The sequence below is a fragment of the Ictalurus furcatus genome, chromosome 23, assembly GCF_023375685.1.
Source record: "Ictalurus furcatus strain D&B chromosome 23, Billie_1.0, whole genome shotgun sequence".
Lineage (NCBI taxonomy): Eukaryota > Metazoa > Chordata > Actinopteri > Siluriformes > Ictaluridae > Ictalurus > Ictalurus furcatus.
In genome coordinates this window covers 19,881,462-19,894,027 of record NC_071277.1, presented here as the reverse complement: position 1 = coordinate 19,894,027, position 12,566 = coordinate 19,881,462, and the positions used below count along the sequence as shown (strand labels likewise).

Sequence of the window (12,566 nt, the reverse complement as noted above, 5' to 3'; positions counted from 1 at the left end):
CTGATCTAACAGTTCAGTGTGCAGTAGTGAGTACTGTAGCTGAGTAACAGGTACTCCAGTTATACTCTCATACTGTATCTGTGCTACTGGAAGTGTAATGAAAGTAAACACAGTAACTGTACACACAGCAAATAGGCTGAACTGAAGTGTGGACAGAAATATAAAAGATAAAAGCTTCTCATGCATGTCAAGGAATGCTTAAGGAGAGTATTGGAACACAAGGCCAATTCTACTGTTTTCACTAACCCTAACCTTAGGGTTTTAATTGTCAATATTAAAACAAAAAATTAATGAACGCGTCGTCATTTCTATTTTGTTTTTCAATTTTGAAACCAAGAACTTATGAATGAAGGTCGCGCGCCGTACACGGACCAGTATCCATCGTTTGATCTCAGACTCAAATGTCTCTGGTGTATAGCACAAGCAAACAAACAAACAAACAAACGAATTGGCCTCTCGCCGTTCCTGCAGTTCCAGAGGGAACTGTAGAACAGGTTTATACGCGTCATATTTATTAAAGAAATATTGCTTTGTAAACGACAACTTACCGAACTTCCGGTCTTGTTTTTTTTTTTTTTTTGCCTTGTCACTATGCGGTAGACGCGTTCACATTGTTACTACGAAGCCGAGAGAGAGAGAGAGGAGGGAGGGGGGAGGAGGGAGGAGAGAGGGAGCACAGGTCGGGAAGGATTGGGGCGGGCTTGGAGAGTCAGCAGAAGCTTCACTATCTCCTAATAAATGTTTTACCACCAGGTGGCGCCAGTGCTCGTAGCACTGCTTGTTTTGGACATGGTCTGTGTCAGCAGGGGCAGAAACAGGTTGTCTGAAGAGCAGGGGGAGAAACTTTTCCACTTTTCCCTCTCAGGAGAGAGAGAGAGAGAGAGAGAGAGAGAGAGATGCCCGGGTGAAAAATCTCCATGTATGACATTATCGTCTATCTTGTGATGTGCCTTTTATATGATTTTTACTTGACATTTTATCAGTGTCACCTGTCCGCACCTTGTGAGCACAGAAATCAGTAATTACTGTCAATTTAACACTGATATACCTGGCAATCAGATCACACACTCTGTAAATATACCAACATGCAGTTCTTAAGTTATTTTTCTTTTGTAATATTCACCTTATATATATATATATATATATATAATATATATATATATATATATATATATAAAATCTTGCATTTTTATTATTTTAAACCGTGGCCCTCAAACATCATAATTTAATGCTATTTATTAACTGACCGTTCATTTTTACAACCAGACCCTTTTCCAGAACTTTGTCCTGGACTTGTTTGATCACTCCTTGGTCTTCATGACTTTATTGCCCCCAGTTCGACTCTAATTAAACGGATGATGTGACTTCTGGTTGCACTGAAATTATTTCGGTTTTTCCACACCAGCTTATCTGTTCACATTTTTATTTGTATATAATTTTGGAAACTGTATTCATATTTTTCCACTTTAGACACTAATCACAATTCAGTCCATTTCAGTTCCAGGTTGTAACATTACAAAATGTGGAAAAGTTAAAGGGGGTGAATACTTACACAAGCCTGTGTAAGTGCTGAACTTGGCACCATTTACTCACTCATTCATCTTCAGTCCCATGATGCAATGTACTTAAATCATTTGAATAATCAGTGATTTTACTCTCGTCCTGTAATCCTACTTAATATTACAGACAGATAATGATTCATTTGACATCAAGGCATCCAGGTAATTTTCAAACTATTTATTTGATAGTTAGTTTCTTTTAATCTGTGTAACAGGAACAACTTTTCCCTCACTTAACTTAACATTAATCCGGTACAGTATTACAGTAACACCCAGTATGGTAACACCTACAGCACAACGCTTCATGGGGTCACACAGACACAAACACTATTCAACTCAAAAGCACCTCCAGGTGAAAGGAAAGAAACTAACAAACACACGCGCGCACACACACACACGCGCACACACACACACAGTGATCACTACAGAGACGAGGCGGTCTTGTAGAGAGTTTGTGGGATGCTAAGCGCTTCAGCTATGACTCTTAAGTGCATGTAAAAGAAGGAATGCGGTTCTCGTCTGGGTTCCTCGGCTCAGCCTGACGTTTACTCCTTGGAGTGCATGTACAGTAAGAGGTCGGCGACGCGGTGGCTGTAACCAAACTCGTTATCATACCTGTAACAAAAAAAATATAAGAACACCACATCGTTAGCATGTTATACGACACACTGCTGATTATTTTCCTACAACAGCATCCGCCCAAGTGTTTTATTCCTCTTATACCACAGCAACTTACCAGCATTTCATTTTTATTTATTTTTTTTTTAAAGCTATTAAAGCGACATGTTGTGGAATTTTATCCGTTTATAATTACATTTAACATTGTGAAACCTCCTCTTTCGGACGCTGACACTGGAGACTCCTTCCGTAAACGTTAAATAAACTTCTCCTTACGAACGAGTACACTTTATTTTACATGCAGCGTCCGCTGTACGAGCCCCCGTGAACGAGCGGTTACCATAGAAACGATAGGTATTAGAACGAGTGCACTGATATTAATAGTACAATAAACCTGTGATCTGTGGCAGCACTAGGCCAGTACAGAAAATAAATCGACACCTTCTGACCAATCAGAATCCGGAATTCGACAGCGCCGCGCGTTAAAGGTGTGTTCGCTCGCTTGATAACGTACCAGGAAATGAGCTTGACAAAGTTGTCGTTCAGGGAAATTCCGGCACCGGCATCAAAGATGGAGGAGTGGGTGTCACCGATGAAGTCAGAGGACACAACCTAAACAAACAGAAAACCAGTAAGCACTCGTGCTACATGATGAGTGCGTGAACACAATTTTATTGCAGATTATTTTGACTCACAGAGTCCTCAGTGTATCCCAGAATTCCCTTCAGAGATCCATGGGAAGCCTTCTTGACGGCCTCCTTGATGTCAGAGTAGCTTGCGGGGGTCGAGAGACGGCAGGTGAGATCCACGACGGAGACGTCGGCCACAGGGACGCGGAACGCCATGCCAGTCAGCTTCCTGCAGCAAAATAGTGGGGGGAAAAAACCCGTTCATGTTTGTTCTGTTTAAGGAACGGCAGAGCGAAAACTCTATGTTTGTGTTCCTCCTGCTGACCCGTTGAGTTCTGGGATGACTTTGCCCACAGCCTTGGCAGCTCCTGTGGAAGCAGGGATGATGTTCTGGTGAGCGCCGCGGCCGTCGCGCCAGGCCTTGGCAGAGGGACCGTCCACCGTCTTCTGGGTGGCAGTGTAGGCATGGACTGTTGTCTGTGAGAGAGAGAGAGAGAGAGAGAGAGAGAAATGAAGTGTAAGGCTTAAAAGGCCTTTTTTTTGTTTCCTACTTATACAAATAAGCAGGAAAGAACGTGATGAAAAATAAAGGTTTAACACCGTGGCCTGGTATTAAAATGGCCGAGTAATTGGGGTCAAAATGAATCTAAAGCAGAAATGATCCTTACCATGAGGGCCTCCTCGATACCGAAGCTGTCATGGATGACTTTGGCCAAGGGAGCCAAGCAGTTAGTCGTGCAGGATGCATTGCTGTCAGATACACCACCAAGCACCCGGGTTATCGTTATTAGTTATTATTAATATTATAAACTAATTCAAAGAACATGCACAAAACTGAAAACGTCTAGTCATCAGTAATCATGTGATTTAGAGATAAATAAAGTTTCTCTTATTAGTTAAACGTGCAGTCGAGCTGATTCCTGGGTTGCACCAAGGAGGAAGGTTTTTTTAAAAGCGATTTTAAACATGAATTAAGAAATGTAGAATTAATTCAAGTAACAAGTAAACAAGCAAACAACAACAATGTGCCTGAATATCGGTTCTCTTTTTTTTCCCCTCGTCGAGAGTGAAAATGAAATTGATTCGGAGTTTAAAGTAACTACCAGGATTAAAGTAATCCGGGAGTAAACGAATTCCTGATTATTATAACACAGGATTACAATTCAACTAGATTAGTTAATAAACTTCAATGATTAATAATCACGGTTAATCCCTGTTGGTGCAATCCCCCCCTAAAAAAAGCCAAAGTTTTATTAAAAAAAAAAAAACATTAATAAAGAAAGTTTGTTTAGAAAGCTGAACTCACCTGACGATGGTCATGCTGGAGGGGTCGTACTTATCCTCGTTGACTCCCATCACAAACATGGGGGCATCGGGGGAGGGGGCGGAGACTACCACGCGCTTGGCTCCGCCCTGCAAGTGAGACTGTAGGGAACACGCACACGAAAATGTGACTCAAGTTGAAGAAAGTCAGTTTGCTGAGAATAATTTCCTGCTGTGATGTGGGTTGCTGAGACGTACAGAGGCTTTCTCGATGCTGAGGAAGACTCCGGTGGACTCGACGACGTACAGCGCGCCGGCGTCGCCCCACGGGATCTCAGCGGGCTTCATGCTGACAACAGGAGGAGGAGAAAAGTGTTCAGTACAGCCAGGGCCTCGTTTATAAAACACTCGTACAAATTCATATCCAAGTAACGACTCCTCGACGCAAATTTAGACGAAGACGGAACGAGTCGTGAAACATTTCCCCGCGTTTATGAAATGAGCCACCTTATATTTCTGCTTGAGGAGGAAATACTCAATCAGAAACGTTACAGAAATCATGTTTAAATTATATTAAACACATCTGAAATCTAACGAAATGTATGTATAAGACGCTACCAGACGGTCCCTATTGTTGTTGCTGTTGTGTGTTTAAGTTTTCACGCAGTGTTGAAGTCTTTAGTGGCGTGAGGAGAACAGCGCATGTCTTCCGGTCTCTCTCACTCCACTACGCAAATGTGTTTTCTGTCCTGATGCCAGACCACAAAGCCGTGTAATAACGGACGAGGATTTGTGACTCTTTGTCAGACAGAGAGAAAGGGGGGAAAAAAGCCAGTGCTCCTCTACTACACGCGTTTCACGTACCAAACTGGGAATTTTTCTTTCTAAGCTAATCGTGAAGTGCTGAATTAGCTGATTAAGTTCAATCTTGCGATATGTGTGCGTGTGTGTGTGTGTGTGTGTGTGTGTGAGAGAGAGAGACCCTCACCACTGGAAAACGGAGATACTCTGGCCGTCGACGACGAGCTTGCCGTCCTCCATGCGCACCTCTCCCTTGTAGCGTCCGTGAGTGGAGTCGTACTTGAACATGTAGACCTGTAGGAGAACACATGCATTCCAACATCGTGACCTCTACGATATTCGCTCGCATGCTAACGAATTACGAGGTCAGGAGGTCAATTCTCACCATGTACTGCAGGTCAATGAAGGGGTCGTTGATGGCCGAGACTTTAATTCCTTTCTGCAGGCAGGCCCTGAGGACCAGGCGGCCGATGCGGCCAAATCTGACGAAACAAACACGGACCACGTTTAAAAACAAACACACACACACACACGTATTTCTTGATCATGTGACTAACTCCAAGATGTTGGTGCTTGCGTTCGCTTACCCGTTGATTCCGACGCAAAAGTTCGACATTATTACGGGTTAACAGGTCGCTGCTGCGAGTTAGGATCTGCAGGGGGAAGGGAATGAATAAATAAATAAATAAATAAATAAATAAATAAGTACATTATTTACACTTCAAGCAACAATCAGATTCAAAATTGTGTATCATTACTGAAATAGTATGAAGAGGAGAGCTGTAAACATTTTAAATCTCATGCCGCTTGTGAAGTATTTTATCACGGTATGGAGATCATATGGTCATATCACCCAGCTCTACAGCACAAACACCAGCATGCCCATGATAAGTGGTTATTAAGCACTTAATAATCCAAAATCCTCAAATCATTAAATCGGTACGTATTCAAAAGGCTCTATAATGAATCATAATGCTCGTTAATTCTCTATTAGGAATAAAATCAGTGCTGAATCGTGTGCCAAGCCCCCGAGCTTTTTTTTTTTTTTTTTAAAGAACTTTTAGAGAGGGTATGATTTGGGTTTGCGCTCGAGGGGATCCCGTTGTTCTGGCTGTCGTTTGCACGCAGCTCAGAGAACTCGGTGAACTTTCAGGAGCTTGGCTCGGATCTTTTGTGTTGCAGGCAGAAATACAAACACAAACGTGTTGCCAAGGGCGACTGGAAAGCCGGCTCAGCGACTCCGCTGACTACTGAATAAACCCCTTACAGGTTTGTTACATGGAAGATTTATTGTGCTTCCTGCTGTAACGTGAACAGGAAACAGGACAAACCTCACAGAGGCACGGGTATAAAAATTCTACAAGAGTGAAAATGTAGTCCTTGCCAGTCATGCCGAACTGAAGCAAGTCTCTGCGAGCTGTACGAGTTGCGCAACATGAATATGAACTAAACCGAGAGTTTTCCCAGCCGACCTTATAAGGCAAGCTCGAGACAAGTGGGAAAGAGCACAGGAAGTGGAAGGCGCCTTGTTTAGGATACATCAGGATTACGGTGTAATAAGTACGGAATAAACCCACTGTGTGCGGTGCTGTTATAGTAAAATAATCAGCGACGTGACGGTTGTGATGAAGCAGCGTTCCTGTTACGGTCCGTGTGAACGAGCCGTTAGTATAGAAACGAAAGCGTATTATTTTAACGAGCGCAGTTATGCAATATGCAGCTGCACAACTGTCAGTGCTGCTGTTATACAAACTCAATCAACAACCAATCAGAATTCAACACTGCCGTGGCAAAAGAATCAAAAGTCGACGTTGTGTTGCACAAGTGCTGTGTTGCAGAAACGACACAGTTCAGGATATTACAACATTCTTACAGTTTAACGGAAATCCCGAGATGAATCTAGAGAGTTAAAGCAGCGCAGAGTTCATTCGGGTCGTTGTTTAAGTCAAACGCGAGCGCCGATTCGTCCGATTTAAAACAAAATAGCGACTCTGTAGATTTAGTGTGACTGCGGCTAAAGATGGCCGACGACTTAAAGCTCTGATTAAAATCTCAAGCATGTGAGCGCTGCCATGACACTCGACAACCAATAGGAGGACAACGAGCTCCCAAAACGGGTGCAAATACAGTACTGGCGATGGCGAAACGATGGTAAAACCAAACAGCAGCAGAGAGGTGGTCTCTACGAAGTCTCTCCACAGTTCTACTGCCATAAGACAAATAAGGAAGCGCCGCTGAAAGAAATCCCTCTTAAGGGTATGCAGATAATTAGGAATAATTACGGACAATTTTATTTACTCTTATGACGAATCTATATAATTATGAATACAGGCAGACTGTAGTCATCGTAGGTAGGACTAGAATCTATTCTAGGACCTATTCTCAGATGGAGGACACACGTGATCGCATGGTCGTTTATACGGGGTGTTAGTCAGGAAGTAATCAAGTAATTAAAAGACAGGAAGTCATTAAGTTGAGCAAAATCCACAAAAAACACGATACAGCGAATGAGAAAGGAGGCAAGTGTGTAAGGGTGAACATGTAGAGCGTATGTTGTAAATAATAAATACGAATGTAACGATATGGAGCTTTACTCTCATTGGTTGCTGACTTTTATCAGGATCTCGTACAAAGTGACCTCTAATCATCTAATAATCTTTTTTCCTACATATTTGTTTCCATCTGGCTAGAGCAGAAGTGATGTGTTCCTCAGTGGAAATGCGTCTCTCGGTAATGCAGTGGACCTGCCCTTGCATCTGGCTCAGAAGACACGGTAATAATCTCCTAATGTGATGAGCGTGTGTGCACCTAACACAGATGGATAATCCTAATCTCTCAGGTCCTTCACCCAGTGTCTCAGAATGTTCAAATGCACACACGGCATAAAAACCCCACAATTTCTGCATCCTGGTGAAATATACCAGCGACGACATGAGGAATGAAACACTGTGTGGTGCTGTTGCAGGAAAATAATCTACGGCGCGTGGTGTCGAAGCACAGTCACCGTTACCACCCTGGCGTCGATTAGAAGTGTTTAATTCCTCTTACACCACAGCGATTAATATTTTCAATTCGTGAAAGAACATGTCGCACTTTTTATCCATTTATAGTTACATTTCGTGTCCATGAAACGAGTTTGTTATAGCGGCTAGCGCTCGTTCCCTCGCCAGCCTCCTCTTCTCTCCTCTCGCTTGAAGTTAAACCTGAAGTTGCTTTTTTGGCACTAGAGACTCCTTCCATAAATGTTAAATAACCATCTCTCTACAGAAAACATCACGTATTAACGATTAGATATATTTTCAGTCGTTATTCAGTTTAGTCCCCATGAACGAGCTGTTGCTATAGTAGCGAGTGAGAATTTTTAGAACGAGTGCATTAATATAAACCTGTCATTTACAGCTGGAATGACGAATAAATAAACGGTAAAACACTTATTGCACAGGTGCTCGTCCAGCCTGTGCAACGAGAGGCGTCTGAAGTGACAGCGGCGCGTCACGTGATGCCTGGCCAAGGACGTGAAGAACGTCCAGCGCTGCAGTTTTCCTTCCTATCTTTGTTCACGTTTCCTCCTTCTGCTAACCGATGAGCGCTGTGTTTCATGTTTAACTCTGCTGTAAGAAGCAGCGTGAGGAGAAATCAGGTGACGAACCGTCGACCTACGCTGTGGTTGGAGAACCGTTTTACTGTTTGGTAAATAAAACAGGAGAAACAGGTTCCGCACGACTGCTGCTGTTGATCACTCGTGTCATGTGTTATTTATTTTCCATTGATTTGTGCCCTTTTTTTTTATAAAGCTGACTGCATCTACACAGTGTATTTATGTAAATTATAAGTTTAATGGTGAAGCATGACATAAATTATAATTATTTACAATGTGATTAAAAGGTGCCGTTTTAATGTTTTAAATCACGTTATTGTATTTTGAAGACAATTTAAAAAAAGAAAAACTGTGATGCCACGCATTTCATTGGTTTATTTATTTCCTTGTGTTAACATTTTTCAGGGACAGGAATAAGCTCCGCCCCCAAGCCAGGACAGAAGGTAACATTTTTCAAGGACAGAAATAAGCTCCGCCCCCAAGCCAGGACAGAACTGAACAGTCCTGCCTCTTTTGCTGTAAAATTAATTGTAAGAAATTAACTGTAAAAAACAACAAAAAACACTCTATTAAAAAACAAAACAAAAAACTAAACTAAACTCCAGCTTCGCGGTCTGAGAGGCCGTCTCACGCTGGGATGACTTCGGTGAAACAGCTGTGTCAACCCAGTTAAAGTAAAACTCCTCATCCAGGACAGTCGATCTGGGTCAGTCTTCCCCAGGGACGCGCCCGTCCATACGAACAGAGACAGTCCACGTTCGCTTTGTTTTTCCATCACGTTTATTCAGAGGAACCAGCGACTGACATTGAGAATAAGAATCCCTGTTTGGGAACGTTTGCATCAAGGGAGGGGTCTCTGGCAGCCATTTTGAGGAAGTGCTGTGTCATGGTGTGGTCATTTATACACCTTCATACCTACTGCAAAAAAAAAAAAAAAAAAGAAGAAAAAGGAACCTGTCCTACACCTCGCACAGGACACGGATCACAATGACTGTCATTTCCAAAGCTAATAAAATGCGTTTGTGTGTAATAAGAGTTACACATACCGAGAAAGACTAGCTTGTGTCATCTCACTCCTACTGCTCTACTAAACTTTCCCCCTTTTCAGACTGTCTGTCTCACCACCCACCCTTACTCTCTCTCTTGCTCTCTCAGTAATTTTCCACCAGAGAACACGGACCAGGAGGCGAAACACACAGCACACACCTTAGAAAAACACTCATAAAACCAGATATGTACACACTGAAGGCCAACCAGCCTCTTTAACTGATCTGTTAGGTGATGCTTCTCACACTTGGATATTCTGCAGATGTGCCTCGGTCTCATGCTGCAGTGGGGTCAATAAGACGAAGGACACGACAGGGACGCCGCCATCGAACAGATGTGCAGCATGCTGTGTCATCCTGCAGACCACAGCACCTCTCGATACTCAATAAACTCCATGTCTAGGAGTATTTTTATATATCGTAACACTACGCCGAGACTTTAATAACACTATAACAGCATACGTTACATTAAAAATTAAGACTAATAAAGATTATACAGAGAAAATGATTCGACTCCTAGATACACGATTCTATCTTGACAACTCTTATTGTTGGTTATCACCCATCCCTATCCAAACTTAGTGTTTTTCATCATGGATGTATATGATGACATTATGCTTTAAGAAAGAAGTCATGCTGGATAGAATAGAGGGGAAAAGAAAAATAAAAACTTAATCACAAATCAAAAGTGAATCGAGTCATCTTCAGGATCTGGATGTATCCTAACCAAGCCTAATGTTTTTCCTAAGGGATAATATAACGTGTTACAAAGCAACAAGAAGTCATACTAGAAAGAAATAAAAATAATAACGAATCATGAATCTGAATCAAACTCTCGAATTGAATCGTGAACTCGATACAGATTCGCATTGCTACATAATAGTACTTAAGACCATAATTAAATATTAAACGCTTAAAATAGGTTCTTGTATAGCTTCTACACATTTAAAAGTGATAATTAGAATAATTATCTATATGAAGCAGCATAAATTGTTAAAAAGTGAAGTAGACAGTAACGGACGGAAAACAAGCCCCGCCCCCTCAACGGATCCGACTCATACCGGTTCTAGTTTGCATCAGCATCAAAGATACCTGACATTCATCACGTACACGGATTGCGCCATTTAAGCTACGAGTGAGCCTATAAAGTCCACCAAATTTGCTCAAAAAGTCAAATACGTATGATTCCGAAGTGGTCGCTTTATATAATCAATGATACATATATATTTGAATCGGTCGAACACGGCTCGTTTAAGTGCAGAATTCAGACCCGACTCACGGGCTTTGTCGCAAATGACTCACAACTTGACATTAAGTGCACTGCGTAGTGCGCCGAAGCGTGCACCGTTTAAACACACTCCAATTGCGCGTATGTAGGGAACGAGTATTAATTTGGGACTCGGGTATGAAAAACACTTCTCTGACCTTGACTGCGGATGCCGACCTTCCAGGAGGATGAGAAAGCATCCATAAGTACGAAAAAAGAAGAAAACAAACGTAAGAAGCGAAAAACAAGACGTTTATTACTTTCTTGACAAAGTGGAAGGATTAAGAAGACTCTAATACCATCACCATTATCATCATCATCATCATCATCATCATCATCATGGCTGCTCGGTTATCACTTAGTGATGGAGGAATTATAATATACAGTACATTAACAATACATCGCATTGACTATCTTAATGAGTATTTCTGGCACAAAAGAGCATTAAAACCCATCCCTCCGCCATGTCAGATGGTACATTCTGGAAAGATGACGCAGCGCGCGCGTTCATCGTGAGCAGCGCGCGAGGCACGTAGACATCACTGTTTCCTTTTTTTTTTTTAACCCAGTTGATGTATTCTGCTAACTGCAAAGACGTGACGCTTATTTATAAAAAAATAAAATAAAAAATAATAATAAAAAAAAAAACAGTTCGATGGAGAAAAAAGCACATACTTCAGCGCTGGGTTTTAAGCAATGAATGACTGGTTCACGCCTCATTCATTCTCCTGCATTTTTATTAGCTACCAAATAAACATTTCACAGCTACAGCTAGCATCTTTTAAGCTCATAAGCATCAAATAAAAGTCTAAGGATTACGCTCCAGGGAACAGCTTCCTTAGTGAATTGGTGATTATATAACCGTTCGGCTAAGCTGCGTCCTTGTACCTAGGCCTAAACGCAGCACGAAGGGCACATCCTCTTCGTCTTTTTCTCCTTCTCTACAGACTTCATTAAGACAGCTACATTCTTTTTCGTAACCTATGATTCTTTATTGTAAATAAATAAAAGTTTATGAACTTCATGCGTAAAAGTAGCATGAACTGACTTACCTCCTGCTCTCTGTGATGCTGCAACTACAATGCGCCCCTTCCGTCTGACGCCCCCCTTTTTATATACTGGGCACGTGCACGGTTCTGGTCTCCTGGTAACGTGACGTAAGGGAACCTTTTTTTTTAACTTAGTTGCACGAGCGGACTGTCACGGCTGCCATGGAAACAACGTGGCGGGCGAAATAAGGAATTTAACGCATTAAATTAGCGTCTGATGAAAACGTACGCAACTTAAATTAAACGTGTCGAGAGAAAACGATATCGATGATGCTGACTGTAGATTTTGCTGAGGGAGATTTAATGTAATCTTTTCGAAGTAATAATAATAAATTTTGGAAACATGTATTTGCTAAAAGTATATTTTTTCTTCGACCGAATGCCAATTATATACTTATATTTCCTGTATAAGTGGACTACAGGGCATGATCTAATGTCTCTATGCGCCCTTTTTAGTGCGCTACATGTCCGATAGGAGGCCATTTTGGATTAGTTTCTGTGGTGTCACGTGACCCTGGTTGCGGATACAGGCAACGTGCGAGATAGAATGTAGCTCGTGCTGCATTCCGCTGTGATGACGCGGAGCGCAGAAAGGCGCGCGGAGGAATGGTGCATTGTGGTCCGAAGCTAAAACAGCTCGAGCGTTCACTGGAGTTTATGCTAACGCTGCTAGTTTAGATTAGAATGAGAAAAATAACAAAACATTCTGTCAGAAAGTGGACTAAAACCTTTGAAA

The 12,566-nt window shown here is 42.0% G+C and overlaps 1 protein-coding gene across 2 annotated transcripts; it reads right to left on the bottom strand.

Annotated features, from left to right (window-relative positions):
• Positions 1-1,722: 1,722 nt before the first annotated feature.
• Positions 1,723-11,894, bottom strand: gapdhs (glyceraldehyde-3-phosphate dehydrogenase, spermatogenic). Of its 2 annotated transcripts, none has more exons than XM_053610992.1 (11): positions 11,834-11,894; positions 5,458-5,523; positions 5,256-5,352; positions 5,058-5,164; positions 4,328-4,418; positions 4,113-4,231; positions 3,475-3,556; positions 3,132-3,283; positions 2,873-3,035; positions 2,692-2,789; positions 1,723-2,174 (listed from the first exon to the last, which is right to left on the bottom strand). In XM_053610992.1, the coding sequence occupies exons 2-11, from the start codon at positions 5,484-5,486 to the stop codon at positions 2,105-2,107; spliced, it is 1,008 nt and encodes a 335-aa protein (XP_053466967.1). In that variant the 5' UTR covers positions 5,487-5,523; positions 11,834-11,894; the 3' UTR covers positions 1,723-2,104. The 2 variants fall into 2 exon arrangements, with proteins under 2 accessions (XP_053466967.1, XP_053466968.1); XM_053610993.1 differs by having other exon boundaries at positions 10,940-11,864.
• Between the last annotated feature and the right edge of the window lie 672 nt (positions 11,895-12,566).

Coding starts and splice junctions, on each gene's coding strand:
- gapdhs (XM_053610992.1), bottom strand. CDS start 5,486: ATGTCGAACTTTTGCGTCGGAATCAACGG. Junction 4,419..5,057: donor AGTATCTCCGTTTTCCAGTG/GTGAGGGTCTCT, acceptor TCCTGTTGTCAG/CATGAAGCCCGCTGAGATCC. Junction 2,790..2,872: donor TGGGATACACTGAGGACTCT/GTGAGTCAAAAT, acceptor CTGTTTGTTTAG/GTTGTGTCCTCTGACTTCAT.